General features: G+C 36.2%; 1 protein-coding gene across 2 annotated transcripts; it reads right to left on the reverse strand.

The window, feature by feature from the left end:
- Positions 1-10981: 10981 nt before the first annotated feature.
- LOC136406164 (UDP-glucuronosyltransferase 2A2-like) lies at positions 10982-25257 on the reverse strand. Of its 2 annotated transcripts, none has more exons than XM_066386026.1 (6): positions 25057-25195; positions 18685-18833; positions 14449-14580; positions 13045-13132; positions 12419-12638; positions 10982-11987 (listed from the first exon to the last, which is right to left on the reverse strand). In XM_066386026.1, exons 2-6 carry the CDS (start codon positions 18790-18792, stop codon positions 11708-11710), a joined length of 828 nt encoding a protein of 275 aa, XP_066242123.1. In that variant the 5' UTR covers positions 18793-18833; positions 25057-25195; the 3' UTR covers positions 10982-11707. The 2 variants fall into 2 exon arrangements, with proteins under 2 accessions (XP_066242123.1, XP_066242122.1); XM_066386025.1 differs by having other exon boundaries at positions 10986-11987; positions 24489-25257.
- Between the last annotated feature and the right edge of the window lie 48 nt (positions 25258-25305).

Below are 25305 nucleotides of genomic sequence, written 5' to 3' on the forward strand. Positions count from 1 at the left end.
GAGTGGTATGAAATATTCAAAGTGATCAAAAGCAAGGACCTACCGGCCCTGGCCGGTTGACTCAGTGGTAGAGCGTCGGCCTGGCGTGCAGAAGTCCCGGGTTCAATTCCCGGCCAGGGCACACAGGAGAAGCGCCCATCTGCTTCTCCACCCCTCCCCCTCTCCTTCCTCTCTGTCTCTCTCTTCCCCTCCCGCAGCCGAGGCTCCATTGGAGCAAAGATGGCCCCGGCACTGGGGATGGCTCCTTGACCTCTGCCCCAGGCGCTAGAGTGGCTTTGGTCGCAACAGAGCAACGCCCCAGAGGGGCAGAGGGTCGTCCCCTGGTGGGCGTGCCGGGTGGATCCCGGTCGGGCGCATGCGGGAGTCTGTCTGACTGTCTCTCCCCGTTTACAGCTTCAGGAAAAAAAAAAAAAAAAAAAGCAAGGACCTACTACCAAGACTACTTTACCTAGCAAGGTTGTCATCTAAACATAAAGAGCTTCCTGGACAGGAGAAAGCCAGAGCAGTTTGTTATTACCAAACCAGTATTACAAGAAATGTTAAGGGGACTTCTTTTTAAGAAGATAGATTTTAAGAATAACAAAATGGCAATAACTCCTTAACTATTAATAGTCGCTTTAAATGTAAGTGGATTAAATGCTCCAATTTGAAAAACATAGGGTGGCTGAATGGATAAGAAAACAAATCTCACATATATGCAGTCTACAAGAGACCCACTTCAGATCTAATGACATACACAGACAAAAAGGAACGGAATGGAAATAGTTATTTTATGCAAATGGAAAATAAATAAGGTAAGGTAGCAATACTTAAATTAGACAAAATAGACTCTAAAATAAAGTCTAGAATAAGAGACAAGGAAAGACACTAATAATGATAAAGGGAGCAATTCAACAAGGAGATATAACCCTTGGAAACATTTATGCACTCAATGGTTTACAAAGAATATATAAAACATGTCCAACAGGTGTATTAAAATGTTATTTACAAAACTTATAGCAGAAATACAATCCAAAAATCTCAATGATACATCCCCTCACCCCTCAATCCTATTAGAATGGCTATCAAAACTTTATACTGAGTGAAATAAGTAAATCAGAAAAAAGCTAAGAACTATATGATTCCATACATAAGTGGGACACACAATTGAGACTCATGGACATAGACAAGAGTGTGGTGGTTACCAGGGGAGGGGAAAGGAGGAGAGGGAGGGGAGGGGCACAAAGAAAACCAGATAGAAGGTGACTGAAGACAATTTGACTTTGGGTGATGGGTATACCACATAATCAAATGTCAAAATGACCTGGAGATGTTTTCTCTGAATCTATGTACTTTAATTGATCAATGTCACCCTGTTAAAATTAATTGTCTAAATAAAGAAAAAAAAAAGAATGGCTATCAAAAGACAAGCAATAACAAGTATTAGTGTGCATGTGGAGAAAATTGAACTCTAGTGCACTCTTGTGGGGAATGTAAGTTGGTACATGGGCAAACATAGTATTTTTACTAAAAAACATTTCTGAACGAACTCCAGCAACTGATCTGGTCTTACTTGAGATAAAAAAAAACTTCACAGCACGAAACAGAGCAGAGATTACTGTAGGGTGATAATGCAATACATGGAAGTATGCATCTCTCAGGAATTAGAGTAGTGCATTACAAATCACTCAATAGTGCATTAATTTGATAAGGTTTAATTCTGTTTCAAACTTTTAAATTGCCTGATCTTATCAGCTAGGCTTAAAAATAAAATATGGTAAAGTAAGAAATCATGGAGGAAAAGCCTAATATATGATAATATCAGCCGAACAACAAACCTCAGAGTTAGAAATCTAGATGGTTTTCTGTAACTTTATGTTATCACCGCAATTAGTTCATAGAGAGACTGATCAGATCACTAATTTATTTATTTTGAGTGTATTTGAGAATAAAATCTCCCAAAATAAATATGTTAGAGGAAAAATTTGTCACATTCATTATAAGTCATGGCTTTAATTCCCTTAAAATATCTGAGACAGGATCAGAAATAGAATTGAATTTGTGTTAATATTTAGCCATTCTGTATAAAAATATTAATATACATCATTGCAATTTAGGTAAGTAGATCAGAGTCTCATCTGAGATTTAATTTAGGGAGCCTATTGATAGTGGAAATTAGAAACACCAGGAAAGGTTTGGTTTATAAATTGAGGGGAGAGTTCTTATTTATGAACATATATATGATTTAACAAGAGCACTTACCTTCTTCTACTAAAGAAAATTTATAATCAGGTTATATTATCATATGTAGCTTTCATAATCAGAAGAGCCTACACACTGTAAAAGACTTCCTGAAAACTACCAAAAAGAAAAGTAGATCAATTCAGAAACAAATATATTGGACATAGTATCACATACAAATTTAAAAAACCTATTTACAGACTTTCACTTTATTCAAGGAATTCTGTTAGTTCAAATCCTTTTGAATATTTAAGTTATCTGTTAATTCCTCAAAAGACTACACACACACACAGAACAAAACAAGCCTATTGACCAAGCTAAGATAGATAGGTTTATTTAACTCTTTGCAGGAAGAAAGACTAGCACATTGATAGGGCTTTATTACTTATTACTGTTTCCATAGAGGAAAGTCAAAGAAAGAGAATTCTAAGATATTAGGACTTGGGCTGGTGATATGAAGGAGGGTTTGTAAAGTGGATAAATAATTAGGACTGAGCAAAGTTCATGACATAACTTTGGATTGCTGGACACAATAAGGTGAGGTCTTAGTGAGCAAGCTATATGCTTTAATAACTACACTATTTTAGTTGGTCACATTTTGTCATCCGGGAAGGAATTAGTTCCTGTTTGCTAGGTCTCAGTATTATCTAACACAGAACTAGGAAAAATATTCTTAGTCCTGGTATTATTTGTCACATGGCGTAGAATATATGCTGTTTTGGATACTAAAGAAAATTAGCCTGACCTGTGGTGGCGCAGTGGGATAAAGCATCGACCTGAAACACTGAGGTTGCCGGTTCGAAACCCTGGGCTTGCCTGGTCAAGGCACATATGGGAGTTGATGCTTCCTGCTCTTCCCCCTTCTCTCTCTCTCTCTCTCCCCCTCTCTAAAAAATCAATAAATAAAATATTAAAAAAAAAAAAGAAAATTAAACCTGTGCTGCCACAATGTAACCATCTTCAATGAAGATTTGCTCTTTGCTGCCATCTATTGTTGAGAAGTGAAAAATAAATCACCACACTGGCCAGGCGCTAATTATACCTCAACCAAAAATTTTTAATAGCTTCCTAATTGGTCTTCTTACCTTCATGCTCTTTTATATCATGACTACTTTCTTCACGTCTGTTATAGTGTCTTTTTTAAGATAATATAAGAAAACAACACTACTTTTCTTTGGTATACAAATTTATCAAATTGGGCCCCATTTTTAGGACACCTATTTCTTATCTGTGTACATACAAATTAATTTATTTTTTTAAAAGTACATACAAATTAGGAATAAATACAACATATAAAATGTAAAATAAGACCCTGGCTGTTTGGCTCAGTGGTAGAGCGTCGGCCTGGCGTGCGGGGGACCCGGGTTCGATTCCCAGCCAGGGCACACAGGAGAAGCACCCATCTGCTTCTCCACCCCTCCCCCTCTCCTTCCTCTCTGTCTCTCTCTTCCCCTCCCTCAGCCAAGGCTCCATTGGAGCAAAGTTGGCCCTGGTGCTGAGGATGGCTCTGTGGCCTCTGCCTCAGGTGCTAGAATGGCTCTGATTGCTGCAGAACGATGCCCCAGATGGGCAAAGCATCGCCTCCTGGTGGGCATGCCGGGTGGATCCTGGTCGGGCGCATGCGGGAGTCTGTCTGACTGTCTCCCCGTTTCCAACTTCAGAAAAATACAAAAAAAAAAGTAAAATAAGACATTCATACATGGAATAAAAATAAATAAACTCTCCCAAAGAACTACAGAAACAAAAGAATACCTTTGCAGTACCTAGTTAAGTAAACTACCAACAAGAATTATACTTATTGAAATTACTTGAACTATATACCCAGGTGGATCAGTGCGTACTTTAACATCCATCTGCAAAATTCAGGCTGTTTCATTGCTAAGTTGGTTGCTGGAAGTTGTGCATATCAACTCAAAGTATCAGAATGTTTGGCAGTAGCACTGAAACAGAAAATGTCTACTTTTTCAAAATAAAAATTGTCAGTTGTGAGTTTTTTTAGTGTGAAGAGCCAGAGAAATACTTGATATTCCTTATTGTTTCTTTATAATAATAAATAACATTACAAAAATGTGAATACATAAATATTTAATCTAGTTACATATTTATTACTTTTTTTTTTTTACAGAGACAGAGAGAGAGTCAGAGAGAAGGATAGACAGTAGACAGGGACACACAGACAGGAATGAAGAGAGATGAGAAGCATCAATCAGCTTTTCGTTGTGGCACTTTTAGTTGTTCACTGATTGCTTTCCCATATGTGCCTTGACCATGGGGCTATAGCAGACTGAGTAACCGCTTGCTCAAGTCAGCGACCTTGGGTCCAAGCTGGTGAGCTTTGCTCAAACCAGATGAGCCCACGTTCAAGCTGGAGACCTCTGGGTCTCAAACCTGGATCTTCCGCATCCCAGTCCGACACTATCTTCACTGTGCCACCGCCTGGACAGGCTATTTGTTACTTTTCTAGTAGTCCAGGCCTTTTATAACTTTATCTTCTTATGCACTTTAAACCAGTCTGCAAATTTCCCAGAAAATAACCAGTGCCCATTTTTCCTTTACAATACCATTCTTCTGCATTACTCGAGATTAAATGAAAGAAATCCACATTCACTACTGGATTCTTAGTCTAAGTTTTTATTAACCAATCGGGGGAAAAACTACTTGCCAAGTTTCTTTGAACACTGCCATGGCCTGAAAATACGGTGATAAGCCTGTCACTGCAGTTGTGTTTCAAATGTGCACTCTTTAACTTTGAGCGGGTTCATTGAGGGCAGTACAAGATGATTAAAAGTTCCTAATGTTTTTGAGATCCACAGCCACCAGTAATTCTAAAAGTTAAAAACACTAAAAGAGGTATTTTCTCAGCCTATAATTAATTAACTTATTATTATTTGTAACATCCAAATTGGCTTATTTGAATTTAAGAACTGCCCCTGTTATTAAGAACTTTGTTGTAAAAAGACAGTTAAAAATAATAACCCTAAAAACCTCAAAACACTGCCACTAAATACTGATAAAAACATATAACAAAGAGTATGAAAAAAGTTGTTCATTTAAATATATACAATAAATATTTACAATTTATATATTGTCTCTTAAACCCAAACACCATTTTAATGCTCATCCAGGACATATCAGATGAAGAAAGTATACTGAAAGAATATATTGCAAAAATCAAGATAGTATTACTAATGCTATTAAACTACAGATGTTTTGTAGCAAATGCTTTTTAAAATTTGTATTCTAATGTGAACAGAGGCTTTTCTTATGGATATCTCTAGCTATATATCAGTTGAACTCATTCTTTTGGATTTAATAAAGGCCAGGAGTCCCCAAACTTTTTACACAGGGGGCCAGTTCACTGTCCCTCAGACCATTGGAGGGCCAGACTATAAAAAAAGCTATGAACAAATCTCTATGCACACTGCACATATCTTATTTTAAAGTAAAAAAACAAAACAGGAACAAATACAATATTTAAAATAAAGAACAAGTAAGTTTAAATCAACAAACTGACCAGTATTTCAAAGGGAACTATGCTCCTCTCCCTGACCACCAATGAAAGAGGTGCCCTTTACGAAAGTGCGGCGGGGGCCAGATAAATGGCCTCAGGGGGCCGCATGCGGGCCATAGTTTGGGGACCCCTGATATAGGCCATGTCATGTGCCCGTTCACATGTGAGTATTTAAGCATATTCATCTGCAAAAGTTTTTCTGTACATGTTGCACTTTCTGTCTGATCCCATCGCCTCAAATGCTTTATTCTTGTGTCTGGGTTTGTTTTCCCATTGGTTGTTTTTCCAGACCTAGTCTGCTTGGACACTGACTGAGGTTCCTTCAACATGTGTGCAAAAGAGTGCCCAGATGGAGAGACACAAGACATATAACAGAGGTCACATTTGGACACTCATAGGAAGAACCATCTGGTTTGTGTTCAGGATGTGTTCATAGAACAGCAGGAGATTTTTCATGGTGATGCTGCACACAGCACATTTGTGAACCTTAAAAAGGTTTCTATTTAGCTTTTCCAGTGATTGAGAACACAGTTCATCTGGGAGATCTGAACTCTAATACTAGTTCTTCTAACTTCCTCTTTGGCTGGGAATCTTGGTATCTTCTTTTGGTCCGATTTCTTTTCTTCTTTTTTTTTTTGTATTGATTTTTTTTTTAATTTTATTTATTTTTTTATTTATTCATTTTAGAGAGGAGAGGGAGAGACAGAGAGAGGAGAGACAGAGAGAGAGAAGGGGGAGGAGCTGGAAGCATCAACTCCCATATGTGCCTTGACCAGGCAAGCCCAGGGTTTCGAACCGGCGACCTCAGCATTTCCAGGTCGACGCTTTATCCACTGCGCCACCACAGGTCAGGCCCGATTTCTTTTCATTTGTTGCTTCTGTTCGTTACTATTTTCTAGAGGGTCTTCTTATTATCTTTTACAGTACATATCAAAATTTATAATCATGTATTAAAATGATCATTTATTTTCAAATATTGATTTTAATTAGTGATAGTATTATATACCATGCTGTGCACTACAGTGATAAGAGAAAAATGCAAGTCAGGAAGGACCTTTTCTCACTTTGACTTTACTGTCTAGAAGAGAAGATGGATAAAAGCAAACAAGGAAAAACCAAAACAAAGATGATCACAAGGGCTTTAAAGAGAGTTGAACTGAGAAAAGTTTAGATAACAATTATTAAAATGGGAGTTTAATATCTATCATTCCCAAAAAACTTTGTTGCCATGAAAAGAGGCATTGGTACCTAGCACACTGTCTATTCCACTGTAATGTGTGATAAATTAGTTGAATGAATAAATGAATTAATGGATAATTTGCAAAAGATGACATTTATTGAATATCTACAAATTTTACTGAAATAAGTTCTTTGTGTACATTATTTCACTTTATTCCTGTTCTATTTATTCTGTGAACTGGCTTCTGTTTACTTAACTTTTAACTTCAGATGTATATAAATAGTTGTGTTTGTGTATGTGTAATTTCTCCAAAATAAACATTTACGAATACTCTCAAATGCAGTCACAAGAGAAAATTTAGTCACAATCCCAAGAAGCATTCTGTGTTTTAAAGATTATATTGTGAGTTAACCTCTAACAACTTTTATAAGGAATAAAATGAAAAGAAGAAAGAAGAAGAAAAAGTTGTGTATTCAAATAACACATACATATGATAAGCAAATAGAAAATATCAAAGCAACCATCTTCTTCATTTCTGTAATTGGCCATGTAGTAGGTGATATCTATGGCTTCCTTCTTTACTCCCATCTCATACTTCCTTTGTCTTCAACCAGAAACTTCTCTGGGTTCTTCACCTGGTGGAATGACCCAAGTTTCCAGTTCTAAAAGGTCTGTCTTTAAATATCCTGCCTCTTCCTGGTTGCTGTTGGTATTCTATTAACATTTACAATTTAGCATGGAAATAAAAGAGAAATTCCAAAGAATCCCCTCATTCCAGACATTGTTCTACAAGCTCCATTTAGTAAAAACAAAACTTTCTCATGGTAATAAGAATAAATCAGTCCATACAGTAGATTAGCCTAGATCAGTAACTTTCAACCTTTTTCATCTCATATCACATGTAAACTAATTAATAAAATTCTGCGGCACACCAAAAAACATTACTTTTGCTGATCTGAAAAAAAAAAGAGATACTTTTGATTCATTCACACTGGACAGCTATTGTTGTGTTGGCTGTCTTCATTTTTTTTCTTTTCATTTTTTTTTGACACTCTAGGAGAAAAGAGGTCAGTACACCTGACTGAACAGTCAGATATTGCATGTTTTAAAAATTCTTGCAGTAGCACACTGATTAAAAAATGCTGACCTGGGCCCTGGACAGTTGGCTCAGCGGTAGAGCGTCAGCCTGGCGTGCAGGAGTCCTGGGTTCAATTCCCGGCCAGGGCACACAGGAGAGGCGCCCATTTGCTTCTCCACCCCTCCCCCTGTCTCTCTCTTCCCCTCCCCCAGTGAGGCTCCATTGGAGCAAAGATGGCCCGGGCGCTGGGGATGGTTCTGTGGCCTCTGCCTCAGGGGCTAGAATGGCTCTGGACGCAACAGAGCGACGCCCCAGAGGGGAAAAGCATCGCCCCCTGGTGGGCATGCCGGGTGGATCCCGGTCAGACGCATGCGGAAGTCTGTCTGACTGCCTCCCCATTTCCAGCTTCGGAAAAATGAAAAAAAAAATGCTGACCTGAATTACCTTTTTTTTTTTAAATTGCATATTGGTTCAGTGGCACACCAAACTCAAAATGGCAAGATGGTAGTTTCACCTTCCAATTTAATGGGATCATCATTTTGTTCCCAGTGAAAACATTTCCCTTTGGGGATTAAGATACATTTATGAATGGGAAGCGAGAATTCTGTGTGTAGATAGTGTAATCTCAGTTCTACTTCTTGATTTCTGCACCCGTGTGTTCTGGCTGTGCAGAGACAGCACCATGCAATGGTTTCTGAATCAAAGCATAAACTGCCTCCTATAAAACAAAACCCCTCCTGTGAGGTTCTTGCCTCCCAAGTGTTGTCGTAATAGTAATCAACAAGCCATTCTGCCTTTCGATTAAGCAGATACTTCTGAGAAATAAAGCCCATTGCAAAATTTTGCTAGACTGGTGTCTTTAATTAGTAGAAGTTCTTCATTTTAATATGCTTAAATTTATCCTTTTTTATGATTAGTGCTGTCACTGTCTTGTTTTTAAAGCTTTTCCCCTATGTTAAGATTGTGAAATATTGTTCTATAATGAATGTTTTCTATATACATAAGTAATTGTCTCAATGAAGTGTGCAGACTTCCCACTCTGGTGTCTCTAATCATCTCTATCATGTAGTAAATACCTATGCATGTATAAATATTTTTCTGGGTCTTGTATTTGGTTCTGTTGCTTAATCTGCCTGTATCTGTTCTGATACCATATTGTCCTAATTATTTTAGTTTTATAACATGTCACAGTTGGTCAATTCAGGTATTGGCATGGGCATGGCTTTGGCCAGGTCCCTGGGAGGATCCTTACTGGGTCACTGGTGGTCTTTGGACAGGCAGTACTAGCCCTGGACCACCTCTTCACTTCTAAACCTATGTATTCTGTGTGTGCGGTGACAGCACCATATAATTGGGGTAGAACTAGGTCATACAGCTAATATAAGGTTTACACACAGGGCCAAGGTCTATAGGCCTGCCTCTGGGGGCATGAGAGGCATTTCTTGGCTGGCTCCCTGGGAAGGCAGGAAAGCTCCTGGACAATGATTAAGAAGGGTTGGATCATAATCAAAATGCTGCTTTAGGACCTGTGATCATACTGAGGTAATCAGACCTGTTTCCAAGGATATGAATGGTCATGTTTTCCACCAAGTCTCTGGACTGGTAGGAATGATCTTAGACTGCAGCTGAGATGGGTTGGAGCTATATTATAGGGCTGTTCTGGATAACCAGTAGAGACCAAGGTCAGCAGATCTGTTACCAAAGGCGTGGGCAGATGTAGCTTTTCTCAGGTCCCTTGGTGAATGATGCTGATGTCAGGACCAAAACCTGTCAGGACTCTAGTCAAATCCCCAGGGGTATGGGATCTGTAGTTAGGATAATGACTGCTCAGCTTTAGTGCAGGTCTACCTTTAAAAATGGCCCTCAGTCTTGGGCTCCATCGAGATTTTACAGCTTCCTACCTGGATCCCAAAGCTTTCACAAAAGCACTATGTCCATGGATGGCTATCAAATCACTGTGGCTGTGGATGGGTACAAAGGAGCCATTTCTTAATCTGCTATCTTGCTGACATCACTTGCCTAGCTCTGAGCATTTTGATAACTATAATATTTGAACCAAGTCTCTAAGGTAGATTTTTCCTTTAATATAACAAATCATAGTTCACTCTATTCTGTACTGAGAAACTAGATCACCAGTATAATTTTACATTCTAAGTGCTACAATCAAGAACTATGTTCAAAACAGAATTCTTTGCAGATCAGAATTTTTTGCAATAAAGAAAAGCTAGAATGAGAATTTAAAATTAAATTAGATTATGAGGATGGACCCTAATCCCATAAGACAGTTTCCTTGTAAGAAGAGGAAGAGACATAAGGCATCTTTTTCTGACCATGGACATCCAGAGGAAAAACCATGTGAGTACAAAGGTGTCTGAAGTCAGGAAGGGAAGCCTCACTGGAAACCAACCCTGCTGGCATCTAGAGTTTGTACTTCAAGTCTCCAGAATTGTGAAAAAAAATAAACATCTGTTGCCTATGTCACTGAGTCTGCAGTACCTTGTTATGGGCACCTGAGCAGAATAATGGTAAGCTTTATGAAAACTTTGTAAATATTTCAATGCAGAATGTGCCATCATCATTATGTTTAATTTTGGCCTCATCCTAGTAACACTGAGCAAGTAGAGAGGCTTCTTTTTATTTAAAAATGAAATAATATGTCATAACAAACTAATTAATTAATATTATTCTATTTATATATATTTAAAACTCTCTCACATATTCTTTCACCTTTCCCACCCTGGCAATCACCACACTATAACTAATTTTTGAAGATGCTTCCCTGATTATATGATCTGTTGCAATTTGTAAACTGTATTATTCTGAGTTGCCTACATCCATGAAATCAGGCTCATAATGTGTTCACTTCAGCAATTACCATATCACTTAAGGATATAAAATTAAAATAATGATATCATCAATAGCACTTTTATTTTTATTATTTTTAATTAATTTATTTTTATTTAATTAATTGTTCTTACATAGATTTTAGGGTCACCCCGAATGCATCCCTCTCCCCATATTCCCCTCAACATCTCCCTTGCCCCCCTCCTTACAGCACCCTCCCCTCTTCCCTTCAGGTTTATCCCATCCTATCATCCCCTTTTCCCTCTGTCTTCTTTTCCTCTGGTCCCTTTGATCCCTCTTCTGTTTCATTTCCATTCCTCAGTTCTCATTATTCCTTGGATTTTTCAAATGAGTGAGGACATATGATATTTTTCTTTCTCTGCCTGGCTTATTTCACTCAACATAATAAGTTTCCAGATCCCTCCATATTGTTGCAAAAGATAATATTTCTTTCTTTTTCATAGCCCCATAGTATTCCATTGTGTATATGTACCACAGTTTTTTAATCCACTCGTCCACTGACTGACACTTGGGCTGTTTCCAGATCTTCACTATTGTGAACAGTGCTTCCATAAACATGGGGGTGCATTTCTTTTTTTCAGTCAGTGATATGGTATCCTTGGGATATATTCCTATAAGTGGGATGGCACTTTTAATTATTAATGTCTCTGTGTCAGAAAATGGATAAAGAGGAAAAGGATAAGTGTACCTGGGACTAGGAAAAAGAAGAATGGGACATGCTCATCAGTTAATGGTTTTGTGGAATTCCAAGCTGTTTTTAAGCTAAAAAAGAGAAATGGAAAATTTTAAAACAGAAAGGAGGTGCAGGAATAAACAAAATCTTCTACACAAACTTTTGAAAACTTGGAAAGATCTATGCTCTCTTTTTCTTCTTTTTTGTTTTACCAAATTTTTGACAAAAAAGTAAACAGCATTTTATGGACAAGAAAATAGCAGATGCCACACATGCCAGCAGGAACCCAATCACATCCAGAGAGTAGTACTGGACCCAGGTGAGGTTGTGGACAGCTGGCCGCAGGTGTTTGGCTCCTTTGTGACGCATGACAAACTCGATCCAGAAGACGGCTCGATCCAAAGGCTTTACAGGTTGATCATGGTGAATCCTTGATAACCTCATCATGTTTTCTTTATAACTGGAAGGCAAATAAGAAAAACAACAAACAGCGAAAGAAATTAATGAAATTTTGTGTGTGTTAGTTACATGATACATATTATAAAAATTAAGGTCTACAGAGTTGTTGTTACCTGTACTCTGTTCTTGTCATAGAATTTTAACTTGGACAGTGGGGAGATTGAAAAAGAAATACATTCTTATCAGAATGTGGTTAAATTCAGACAGAGAAAATAATCAGAATAAAACAGTTGTTAACTGAAGGCTAACTTTTTCAAGCTGGAAATGTGACATATGATCTGTACTTTCTCAAGATTACCAAGACTAAATGGTAAATGGCTCAAGATTATGGGAAAAGATACATTAAAAGGTCTGTAAGCATGATCTCTAACATTTTCTTGTATGATGCATAACACAATCAAGGGCACTCCTTTAGAAAGCAGTAGTACTTACGAAGGATCATTAATGACTGTTCTCAGGGCGCTGAGCAAATCTGCACTTGTCATTGTGTGTAAATTCACCTCCACAGCCACTCCTTTGGACTTCATGTGAGCAATGTTATCAGGCTGATCACCAAACAGGGGAACTCCCACCATAGGGACTCCATGGTAAATAGCTTCATAGATCCCATTTATTCCACCATGAGTGATAAAAGCTTTGGTTTTTGGATGACCTAGTTTAATGATAGAATGAGAAGAGGGTAAAAAGTTTATTATAACACATGAGAAATTTTGAGACAAAAATTTCTATAAGATGTTACTGAAGAAAGCAGTATTTTCTACAGTATTTTCTGTGGGAACACTACCACAGAAAATTGCTATTTCAGGAAAAGGAGGTATTAGTTCCCTCTGCGTTGCCTGAAACTCTAATGTAAATCATAGCAAGTATGACTTTATAAAATTAATAGTCAAATTTTTAATTATAATTTTTAAAATTGGAGATGAAATGAGAAACATTTATAATTGTTAACTATTTGTTGATATTAGATTTTATGTTAAAATTAGCTGTTAAAGAATTAATCAACTTTTAATCAACTTGTATATCAACCACTAGACAGCTTTTCTTCTCCACAGTCTTACCAAGAAGGTCATTCTGGGGTATCCAATCATAGAGCCGGGTATTGTCTCCTAATGTGGCTGGTTTCTTTCCTTTGTATCTCCATAAAACCTGTGGAAGACAGTGCACATATTTCACAAGAAAAATCACAGGATCATGACATTGTAAAATTGTTGTGTTATGTATAAATCATGCATCTACTCTATTTCAAGTGATAGTTGAATAGTTGGTAAACTCCGAAAGAAATAGTGGGACTGTTTATAATGACCTTTTTGAAAGAGTATGTGGTAGTCACCTATTAAGTATACTATTATCATTTTGTCTGTTTTCACTTAAGAACTTCCAGGAGTGAGACTGTAAGTGAAGAATTAGAAAATATTGCTATACTAGCTTAATGAATCAGAGTTTGGGAATTAAATTTTTTATGGCCAAATGACTTTTGTATAAATTTATGTCATGGGCATTTCTAGCTTTGCCTTCAAATCAGTGTTTCTTATAAATATCATTGCTTTAGATTTATCTACTACTAACTTTGTGATGAGTGGTTATATTTCCATCCTTTATTTCTATCTCTTATTTTTCGCTTCCAAGTTCCTTCCTTCCTTCCTTCCTTCCTTCCTTCCTTCCTTCCTTCCTTCCTTCCTTCCTTCCTTCCTTCCTTCCTTCCTTCCATCTTTCAAAATAAAGAAGTGCTTTTGCTTATATACCAAAGTTCAGTGAAGTACCTTTTTGATTTTGTTTTTGCAATTATCACACTTGCCATTATATAGATTTCTAAATATAATTTTATGGAATTTAACCAAATACACAAATAAAAGAACTTTTAGATATTTTTAAAATAGCAGTATATAATGAGCAGAAATCTAAAATGATGGCGACAACACTAAAACTAATTAAAAATCATTAAGTTAGGACATGCAAATTGCTAGAGTATGATAAAATTTCTATAATCTTTTAATTTTACAAACTCATTAAAAAGACTAAATGAATCTACTTCTATGCTCAATTATGATGAATCAAGTTATAATACGAAGACATTGAGGATATTCTTGTGCGTGATTCATTTCCATTTTAATAATTTCAATTCTCTTCTTTCCTGGTCCTGGAGTGAACACACTTCAGAATTATTTTGGGAATAGTCATAACAGACCTTAAGATTTCATAACCAATGTGCTTAATGTTTTTATCTCTATTACTTTGAAAAAAATTCTAAAACGATGGGTTTCATAGTAACCACAAAGCTCATCAGGCAAGGCTCAAATATGCCTAAAGTCACTATTGCAAACTTTTACAAAATTTTACTTAATACTAGTACCTGATATTTTAAGTGTAAAATGAGATGCAACTTTCAATTGAAAAGACATCATTATTCACATTCTGTCCCATTTGGTAAGTAGCTGCCCAGTAATATTTAAGGTTATACCAACCTTCTGTGGAATCTGGGCAAGAGCTGAGGCAATAAGATTGGTCTTTTCTTCTGAGAGATTTTCAATGATTGTACCCAGAGAAAACACCACAATGCCATCTTTGCCTGACTTCTGGACAAATTCTTCCATTTCCTGTAGAGAAAGATTTTTTGTATCACAGAGATACAGCATCATAGGTTATAAAATAAAGTTCAGTTATACTTCTAAAATAAAGATTCAAGGGTATTTCAGAGGCATGAGACTGTATTTTATCTTTTGAAACCTAAAATCACCTAGTATTTTTAGGAGGAAGTATGTGTTACAATATACAGATGATTTATTGTGGAATTGGGTACTTGAAACCTATATAATTTTATTAATCCATTTCACCCCAATAAATTAATATAAATAAATAAATAAAATCTATGGCTAAATGCATAATCACTGATTGGTGAATAGCATGGAACCAAACTATTATACAAAAGGATGAGGTCTAATTTTATTAAAAAGTTGAGTAATTTGAAAACTCATATAATTTTTCCTCAGGCAAAAGCCCCAAAATGGATCTGAATTAAGCCTCTGACAGTTTACATCAAATATATCAATACTGTGGTGATCTGCCTAATTTTTAGATATATTATCAGTGATAATTTTTTCATATTTAGGTCTTCCGTTATTAATAAGGCTAAGAAGATATCTGTTAGAATTGTGATAAATGTAATGTATTAGAAAAGAAGATAACATATTTAAATGGCTTTATAATCATAAATTACCTTTAGGAGACAGTGATTTCTTTTTATCCTGGTATATAAAACTCCCCCCTTAGTGGACACTAGCTGCATGTTCTTAATTTGAGCCTTAGCACACAGTTGACACATAGTTACTGCTGTAAATTAAACTACCCCACCATTTAGAATTGTACATGGGAAACACTGGGTTTGGGCCAATTCAGATCATATTCTATAAGAATGCCATCCTCTAGACATGTACCATGCATTCTCTGTGAAAACTTTTGTGGCAGCTCTGGAATCACCATGTTTCTCATTTAAAAGCTTTTAAATGCCAGAAAAGAGGTGATGTCAGCTTCACTAATATTAGGAGAACACACTTGACATCACAGAAATTGTTATTATTTTGATTCACCTTCCCAAACACATGGAGTTTAAATAAAATATTTTATATGTAAATGTGTATGTATGTATGTATGAATAAAGACATGTGTGAAGGTTTTTGATTGGAAGACTTCTCATTATTTTTATGACATTTTTACAGTTTATTTTAAAGACAGCATTATTTTAAAAACAATGTTGAAAAAAGTGAGGCATACTTTCAGATGGACTGTAGTTTAAAGAGATCATTATATATATAAATACAGTGTGGAAGAGAAACACAGGGACTATATTGTATCCTCCACTACAGGACAAAATAAAGACTTTTTTTTAACTTAAGAATTTTGTTAAACTGAAAGAAATTGTGTAAGGATATAAAATTAAATTGTATTAAGTTATTCATTTCACAAATTATTTTTCTTAAAAAAAATGTACATTCCATTGGTGGAATCCTTTGTTCCCTAAACCCAAAATGAATGATCACCTTCCAGACTGGGCCAACGAGAATCTTCCCACTGAATACATGGAAACATCAGCCTTCTGAGTTGTACTAGGGTTTTCCCCCTTTAAACAGTTTAGCCTGATGCTCAAAGCACACATATTTAGTCAAGGTATCTAATAAATTATTATTACTTCTCTGATGTCTGAGCAAAGTTTCTACAGGCGGGAAAGAATGTTTAGTTACTTCAAATCCATGGACCATGGGAGGACTGGAGAGATATCTGGAGGGTAAAGGTACTTGTGGGACAGGCTGTATGCATGGAGACATAGACACATGTGTGTCCCTCCCTTTATCTGCTGTATCACCACAACTTCTCTGTGCACATGGAGAGAGTGAAGTAGAAAGGTTGAATTTTTCTTGGTGGTTGGGAGGGTGGATAAAGCCTGGATACAGGAGAAACCTCACAGCCTCCACCCCGAGGCAATCTCATTTTCATCTAAATAATCACAGGACTGTTGTGCTTCAATGAGTTTATATAAGTGAGGTGTTTAAAATGGTGCCTGGTACACAGAATGCAAGACACAAAGGTCAGAGGTTATCATTTGCATCTTCGAATCCAGTGACTTGCACCCACACACATAATCCATACATGTTTTTTAAGTAGATAATGTTAAACTCTGTGCTACCATGGCCGCTGAAACTGTCTCAGGAAGATCTCTTTCTTGGTTCTTTTTTTTTTTTTTTCATCCTTTACAAAAAGGAGATATTAGATCAACAACTGATCCTCAATCATAAACAAAGGGGACATTCCTTGCAATTCTGTTCATAGTAGAAAAGTTTCTTGATTTTTGGTGAGCTGAAACTCCTGTTGGCAGCATAAGAACAAAGGAGGCTAGAATAGGCTGAATAATAAAAGTGGCACTATTCCCTGCAGGAAATAGCAGTTGTCTCCAAAAATGTACTAGCACTAGATTTTATGTACAGTAAGAGGATTGGTCTTTTAGAGAGGGAGAGTCAAGGGTTTCTTTGAGAAAAACTAACCCCTTCTGTAAATCAGGAAACCTCAAGGTACTCAGTGTCCAAGAGGAAGCCCAATCCATTTCCACAATGAATCATTTGCTCCTCTAAACCTGGAAGCTCAAGCCCATTGGGCACCTTTTTGGTGTTCGTTCTCTTCCGTTCCTCCTCAATAATTTCACAACATTCTCTCATGCCCCATAATCCCCTTTTCTGTTGTTTCACAGCCTGGTTGGTAGCTTTGGCCAATTCTTCTTTGTAAGACCTGCCCTAAACTGCGCCCTTTTCTGTCAAAGACTCATTTTATTTCCACCTCTTTCTTTCTAGGACCTTTTAATTGTGAAATCTTTCATTTTACAACCCAATTAAAGACAAGCCCTTACGCTTGTAAATGAGTCTTGTCCATGGGCACCAACCTCTTGAAAAGAAACCCTCCATTTTTTTTCTTTTATTTTTCTATTACAGTTTCCATTCAATTTTGTTTTGTATTTTTTTTCAGCATATTAGTTAGAAGCTCTCCAATTTTGAAAAGAGTAAAAAAAAAGTTGCTGAGCACTGACTGCTTAATGGGTACAGGGGTGTTCCTCTGGGGTAAAGAACAAAAATCTTTTGGAAGTGAATTGAAATGATGATTGCAAACTATTGTGAATGCGCTAAATGTTACTGAATCATACATTCATCAATATGCATCAGTATTTTATGCTAATATAACTAATTGAGAATTCTATTTGAAATATTATGTACCCTGCAAACTTCCTAAAGGGATTTTGTTAATATTTGTACAGTACAAGTAAATGAAAGTTTTCTTCTCATTCTCTATTAATAGTTCAACACAGTACCCACGTAATGCTTATCTATTACTCTTTTGTTTCTCAATACTGTTTCCTTCCAATGTTCCTGACCTACCACATTTTTTTCTTTGAAAAATTAAGAATGTGGAGTATAATTATCTTTCTATTCCAAAAGAAACCTGTCATCAGAATCAAGCCAAGATTGGGTTTCTCATTTTCATGAACTCTTCTTTATGCTGATAACATCCAGTCTTTCCTTTGCTGTGTACTTAGGCTGAGACTTCGTATTACCCAAATAACTTGTAGAAAATTCTATATGAAAATTTTCTTGCTCCTTTAAGTGATTAGCAACAATGCAGAGCTCATTGTATTAGTCTCAAATAAATTTTTTTCTCACGTTTCCTATTTCAGCAGTAACCATCATATAAAATAAACATTCAAAATGGAGATAAAGGAGTTCTCTTTATTTTCTTCTCTTCTTTCAGCTTTTAATTCCTCTCACCTATGAAAAAGTGTGGAACTTATCCCAGTGTCTCATAAAAGCATGCTGATCTCTCTACCATCATGACATATGTCCTTGTTCATAACTATATCATACTTGTGAGAAAAACTACAGCAGTCTCCTTAGTGATTTGAATGGCTACAGTTTCCTGTCACTCTCATCAATTATCCATATTTTAAGATGTGCTTCAATATTGCCATTTTTTCAGCCAAATTTCTCAATATAATGCCTAAAATACCTATATATAACTCACAAGAGCCTCTCTGACATGAAAAATGGAAATGGGGTTGGCCATTGAAAGATGTTCAGCATCATATCTCTATTATTAAGACTGTAATCTTTTAAGGGAAAGTAGGTATCATAATGTACATAAAATCTTCAATGTTATAGTCTTACCTTAGGTAAAGGTTTGCTAGGTTTACAGTGCAATCCTCCAACAAATTCGAAATTAGGTAGATATGGACGAGGAAATTCGAAATCCCAGTATGTTCTAATTAACCACATTTCAGCTTTCCCCAGAGTCTCACATAATGTAGTAGGTCTTCCTGGAAAAATTTAAAAAAAAATAAAAAGTTGGGTGGAGGGAATTAGATTGTAAATTAAACAGGAAAATTGCACCACTAACTTGATGATTAGTTACCAAGGGAAAAATAAGTTTAGGTCTTCTAGAATAATACGGCTTCTAGATGGGAAATGAAAAGGGCATTATTACAATAATGTAGAATAAAAGAAAGAAACAGAAAAAGAAGTAAAGACAAAAGAGAGTAAGAATCCCCTGAGTAATTCATACTCAGCGTGACCCTCTTTTTAGGATGTGTCATACATAAGTACATACTATGACTATCACACACAACTGCCGCCTTACTGATGTTTTTAAGGAAGCACATTTAAATTTTTAATTTTAGGTTTTAATGCAGAGAATAATTAGTTGGAAATAAACAAGTCAATCATTTCTGGTTTACAAAATATACATGTGTTGTAACTGAGAGAAAGGGAAAAAACTGAGATAAGAATGCTTTTCACTTTAGGATTCTAATAAATATTTTAACTCATTTTTAATTTCTCCATTACAGTTGATGTACAATATTTTATTAGTTTCAAGTGTACAACCCTGTGATTAGACATTTTATAACTTAATAAGTGATCTAATCAAAACTGATAGGGACATACACCTAGGAAACAAATCCTCATTTTACAGTTATCACTTTTTAATGTTTGAAATAATATCCAAGATTTTATAGTCCAATGGTTATAATTTGATAATGAAGAAACTTTGCCCGACGACACTCAATTTAAAATGTCAGAGAATAGATTAGAACTCCATCTCTTAGCTTCTGAATTAATGTGTTTTTGCCCTCTAGATATCTACTTTTTGGGGGGACTCAATCCTGTTTTGATTACAAATACAAGGTGATATTTTTTATTAGTCATTCTCTTATTTCACTTACTCTTTTTTCTTCCCAGATCATTCAGTTTATATGACCTTAGCTACATTTTAGAAAGACACAGCTTAAAGCAATTAGGATAATTACAGATTTAAAGTAATGATTCACAATAATGAGTATAGAGGAGATAAAAATATAAATAATGAAAGTGAATTTAAGTATAAAATAAACTATAAATAATTTCATAAATTGTATTTGAAATGTTACATATGGCCCTGACTAGGTGGATCAGTGGTAGAGAATTGCCTCAGCATGTGGATGTCCCAGGTTCAATTCCTGGTCAAGGTACACAGAAGCAGCCAACTATTTCTTTACCCCTTCTTCTCTTGCTCCTCTCTCTCTCTCTTTTTCTTTTCTCCTCCTGCAGCCATGGCTCAATTAGAGTGAGTTGGCCCCAGGTGCTGAGGATGACTCCATGGTCTCCACCCAGGTGCTAAGAAGAGCTTAGCTGCAGAGAAATGCCCCAATGGGCAGAGCATTACCCCCCCACCCCAGTGGGCTTCCCGAGTGGATCCCGGTCAGGGTGCATGCAGCAGTCTATCTCTTTGCTTCCACTCTTCTCACTGAATAAAAAATAAAAAAAAATAAAAAAAGAAAGTAATGTTACATATGAAGAATTACAGACATAAAAGGGTGAAATAAAATAGAAAACATCTCCTCTTCTCTCTAAAATGAATAAAATCTTTTTAAAAAATTGAAAACTAACCTTTTTCTTTTAGCTATATTATTTACAAAAAAATTGAGTTGTAATCAAAATATATGTGTATATGTATATACATATATAATTAATTAATGAGTTAAATTTTAGCTACCAATTCTACATAATTATCAGATAAATTTGTTATGATAAGTTACCCAGTGAGTAAAGCAGAATGGTTTTTAATTTTAAAAACTTCTTAGGGGTTGCCTGAGTGCATGGGTGGTACAATTGTTTTTAATAGAAGATGCTCTTTATTTTCCTTCTCTTTAGATTATGCATCTGTCTGCTTCTTCTCAAGTTGAAGCTTTTCAAACATCATTACTCATAATCTTATTATACCAAAATATAGCATTGACATAGTATAGTTTTCATTATGACTGAGGGTTGATTAAGCCAAGATTTTTGTATTTTTTATTTAAATCTATATAGTCTAACATGTAGTGTGTTCTCAGGCCTGCATAATGATTAAGTTAATTATAGCAGATCAATACATTTAAGTTCAAATTATGTCTATATCAAAGGATTTGAAGTTGGTATCTTTGAGATGAGTTCTGTGAAACAATTTGATATTCAGTTAATTAAATTATGTAATATGTTTAAAGTCAAATTTGATCCTTTGTTTGGTAGTTCTTGTCTGTGTTTCTCAAAGATAGTTGAAGTAGAAGTGTGTCTGAGTTGATATTCTGATCACAGTTGAGTGTATGAAATTGCAAACTGAAACATTGTTAAGTAGAAAGGTCAAGACTTAAAAGTAGGTCGACTTGTTCTTGGCTAGGAAGAGTAAATATAATCAAGATGGCTATATTACCCAAAGCAATATACAAATTTAATGCAATTCCCATCAAACTTCCAATGACATTTTTAAAAGAAATAGAGCAAAAAATCATCAGATTTATATGGAACTATAAAAAACCCTGAATAGCCAAAGCAATCCTAAAGAAAAAGAATGAAGCTGGGGACATTACAATACCTGACTTCAAACTATATTATAGGGCCATGACAATCAAAACAGCATGGTATTGGCAGAAAAATAGACACTCAGACCAATGGAACAGAATAGAAAGTCCAGAGATAAAACCACATATATATAGTCAAATAATTTTTGATAAAGGGGCCAACAACACACAGTGGAGAAAAGAAAGCCTCTTCAACAAATGGTGCTGGGAAAACTGGAAAGCCACATGCAAAAGAATGAAGCTGGACTACAGTTTGTCCCCCTGTACTAAAATTAACTCAAAATGGATCAAAGATCTAAACATAAGACCTGAAACAATTAAGTACATAGAAGAAGACATAGGTACTCAACTCATGGACCTGTGTTTTAAAGAGCATTTTATGAATTTGACTCCACAGGCAAGAGAAGTGAAGGCAACAAATAATGAATGGGACTACATCAGACTAAGAAGTTTTTGCTCAGCAAGAGAAACTGATAACAAAATAAACAGAAAGCCAACTAAATGGGAAATGATATTTTCAAACAACAGCTCAGATAAGGGCCTAATATCCAAAATATACAAAGAACTCATAAAACTCAACAACAAACAAACAATCCAATAAAAAAATGGGAAGAGGATATGAACAGACACTTCTCCCAGGAAGAAATACAAATGGCCAACAGATATATGAAAAGATGCTCATCTTCTTTAGCTATTAGAGAAATGCAAATCAAAACTGCAATGAGATACCACCCCACACCTGTTCGATTAGCTATTATTAGCAAGACAGGTAATAGCAAATGTTGGAGAGGCTGTGGAGAAAAAGGAACCCTCATACACTGTTGGTGGGAATGTAAAGTAGTACAACCATTATGGAAGAAAGTATGGTGGTTCCTCAAAAAACTGAAAATAGAACTACCTTATGACCCAGCAATCCCTCTACTGGGTATATACCCCAAAAACTCAGAAACATTGATACGTAAAGACACATGCAGCCCCATGTTTATTGCAGCATTGTCACAGTGGCCAGGACATGGAAACAACCAAAAAGCCCGTCAATAGATGACTGGATAAAGAAGATGTGGCACATATACACTATGGAATACTACTCAGCCATAAGAAATGATGACATCGGAACATTTACAGCAAAATGGTGGGATCTTGATAACATGATACGAAGCGAAATAAGTAAATCAGAAAAAACCAGGAACTGCATTATTCCATACATAGGTGGGACATAAAAGTGAAACTAAGAGACATTGATAAGAGTGTGGTGGTTACGGGGGGGAGGGGGGAATGAGAGAGGGAAAGGGGGAGGGGGAGGGGCACAAAGAAAACAAGATAGAAGGTGACAGAGGACAATCTGACTTTGGGTGATGGGTATGCAACATAATTGAACGACAAGATAACCTGGACTTGTTATCTTTGAATATATGTATCCTGATTTATTGATGTCACCCCATTAAAAAAATAAAATTATTAAAAAAAAAAAAGTAGGTTGAATAGGTGTATGTCAGTGAAGTTAAAAAAATATTTTTCATTGACTGCTCAAGACACAAAGTCTTTTAGAGTTTTCTAATTACTCTGTCAGGTTTTCTGTAGCACTACTCTAAGAAATAAAAAGCATTCTAGAAACTTTTTCATGACCAGCCGTGATGAACCTGTCCAAATAAAACTCAGAAGTTTCATTGAAAGGTTAGATGTATAAGATTGGTGGACACCTGTTCTGGTAAAGTATATAGTATATATCATAATTGAGGATAATTATCACTATCAAAAATTTTTAGCGTGGATTCAGGTAAATTAAACACACTAAAAATAATAATATATTAGTCTATCATGGGTGTCAGGCAAGCAGGTTATCTTACTCTTTGAGTAAACATTATCCTTGCTTTACCAATAATAGCTATAACCTTCTTTAATATGGAAACTGGATATATTGGACTTGTATGTAATATCCAAATATGACAAACATTGCATCTCTTAGAAGATTGGCATTTTTGTGTGTTTTGTATTATTTTTTCAGGAACCTAACAAGTATCAAATTATCTTAGAGAAATGGTTTGATGACTATGAAGACAGAATAACCATGACAAGATTATTTATTTATTTCTTCCTTTCTTTCCTTCCTTCTTTCTTTCTTTTTTTTCTTTCTTTCTTTCTCTCTCTCTCTCTCTCTCTCTCTCTCTCTCTTTTTCTTTCTTTTTATTATGTTTTCCTTTTTAGAGAGTCAGAGAGAAGGATAGATAGGGACAGACAGGAACGAAGAGAGATGAGAAGCATCAATTATTAATTTTTTTGTTGTGACACTTTAGCTGTTCATTGATTGCTTTCTCATATGTGCCTTGACCATGGGCCTTCAGCACACCGAGTAACCCCTTGCTCAAGCCAGCGACCTTGGGTCCAAGCTGGTGAGCTTTGCTCAAACCAGATGAGCCCGCTCTCAAGCTGGAGACCTCGAGGTCTCGAACCTGGGTCTTCCACATCCCAGTCTGATGCTCTATCCACTGCACTACCTCCTGGTCAGGCTTTCTTTTTCTTTTTTTTTTTTTCTCTCCCTCTACTTCTTTTTTTCTTTCTTTCTCTTTTTATTTCCTCTTTCTTTCTTCCTTTCACTCTCTTTCTTTCTTTCTTTTTTCCTTTCTTCCTCTTTCTTTCCCTTCCCTTCCTCCTTTCCTCCCTCCCTTCCTTTCTTCCTTCCTTTTTCCTTCCTCTCTCCCTTTTTCTTTTGTCCAGCTTTTCCATTGATTTGAGGTAGGAGGAAAAAAGAGAAAGACAGAGATACACACAGAGAGAGAGGCATCAACTCTTTGTTCTATTTAGTTGTTCCAATTAGTTGTGCTTAATTGATTGCTTCTGTTACATGCCTGACCAGGGATCAAACCTGTGATCTCAGCACAAAAGAATGATGTCAATTGAGCCATCTGGCTAGGGCTGGCAAGAGATTTCTTCCTCCTATTCCCTCTTAGTTTTTGAATACCAGTTGATTACTGTCAGTGGTAGAATTTTAAAAAGACACATATTTTAAAATGTATTACTTTCATTTACTTTGATTTTATTCATTTAAATTCCTAAATTTATTTTGATAAAAAGTTTAAAATGAAAAGCAGAGCCTCTTACCTAATGCCTCACTATAAAACTGGTCCCAAAAATCAGTATCATAATCCCGCATCCAGATGTCAAAGAAAACTGAAAGCATTGCATTTTTTACTCTTTCCAGAAAGGTCATTCGGTCTGTTAGTCCCACCATCTGAACAGGTACATAGGAAGGTGGAGCCGGAAGTTTTCCACAGAGTTTTTCCTTCATGCCTCCTATAGAAACTCTTAATGAGAGCACAAAAGGGACTGCCAACAATTCAGCCACCAGCTCTCCACAGGGCACCACAGGGTCTATAAGCATTACATCATATTTGGCTTCCTGGAGCTTCTTCATGACCGTCTGATTGTGGACTGCACTCTCACACAAGACTTTTATACCTTTAGTCATTTTAATAAAGAAATCATTTATTTTCACCGTTGATTGCCATGGTGTTAAGTTTGGCAAGTCATTAAAAATTAAGTCCAGAAATTGGGCATGTGACTCTTCCACAATTTCTTTGTTATTTGGTGGATACAGTATCTCAAAGTTCAGTGAGGAAGGTTTTCTGTGGTCAATGAGCTTAGTGTGCAGAAAAGTCAACACTGTTACCTCATGTCCTTTTTCTGTGAGATCTTCCAGAATGGTCTTCATATTAAGCCAATGGCTCATGTCACAGGGCCACACCAGAACCTTCCCACAGTATCCACAGCCAGCATTACAGAGCTGCAGCAGCAGAATCGCCAGAGCCCACTTCTCAGACAGCATGACAGCAGCTCCACCACACACTTCCCTGCAGAGGCTTTAGGGTGTTTCTGCCGAGTGCAGAGATCAAGTGGCAATTAAAACATATAATAAGTT

Source organism: Saccopteryx leptura, chromosome 5, assembly GCF_036850995.1.
Source record: "Saccopteryx leptura isolate mSacLep1 chromosome 5, mSacLep1_pri_phased_curated, whole genome shotgun sequence".
Lineage (NCBI taxonomy): Eukaryota > Metazoa > Chordata > Mammalia > Chiroptera > Emballonuridae > Saccopteryx > Saccopteryx leptura.